This window comes from Calidris pugnax, unplaced genomic scaffold (assembly GCF_001431845.1).
Source record: "Calidris pugnax isolate Ruff unplaced genomic scaffold, ASM143184v1 scaffold11, whole genome shotgun sequence".
In the NCBI taxonomy this organism is placed as follows: domain Eukaryota; kingdom Metazoa; phylum Chordata; class Aves; order Charadriiformes; family Scolopacidae; genus Calidris; species Calidris pugnax.
Genome location: NW_015090803.1, coordinates 10,218,877 through 10,219,217, shown reverse-complemented (window position 1 = coordinate 10,219,217; position 341 = coordinate 10,218,877). Strand labels below are relative to the sequence as shown.

The window sequence follows — 341 nt, the reverse complement described above, 5'->3', positions numbered from 1 at the left end:
AGTAGCCGCTGCCGAAGTAGCCGTAGGGCAGCGCGGCGCCGGAGGAGCTCTGCACGGCGGCCGAGCAGGGGCTGCACTGCTTGACAGCGGGCTCGGCCATCCCGGCGGCGGGGGCCTCGCTGGAGGTGTAGGCGGCGGCGCTGGGGGCGGCCAGGGGTGCGGGGTGAGCCATCAGGTTGCGGCAGGGGTTGGCCGCCGCCGCCGCCGCTGCGAAGTTGCTGCCGGCGTGAAACCCGTCCATGTTCTTATTGATCTCATCCAGGCTGTTGTCGTAGAGGAACATGACGGGCTCGATCCAGCGGGGGTGGAGGAGCACGGAGGCTGTCATAGCCCGCTCCGCA

General features: G+C 70.4%; 1 protein-coding gene across 1 annotated transcript in view; it reads right to left on the bottom strand.

Annotated features, from left to right (window-relative positions):
• HOXA13 (homeobox A13) overlaps positions 1-341 on the bottom strand; it is a 3,833-nt gene extending 3,492 nt beyond the window's left edge. Inside the window, exon 1 of the mRNA XM_014937634.1 lies at positions 7-341. Within this exon, the coding sequence (XP_014793120.1) occupies positions 7-328 (322 nt within the window). The 5' untranslated portion in view covers positions 329-341. The remainder of the gene's footprint in view (positions 1-6) is intronic.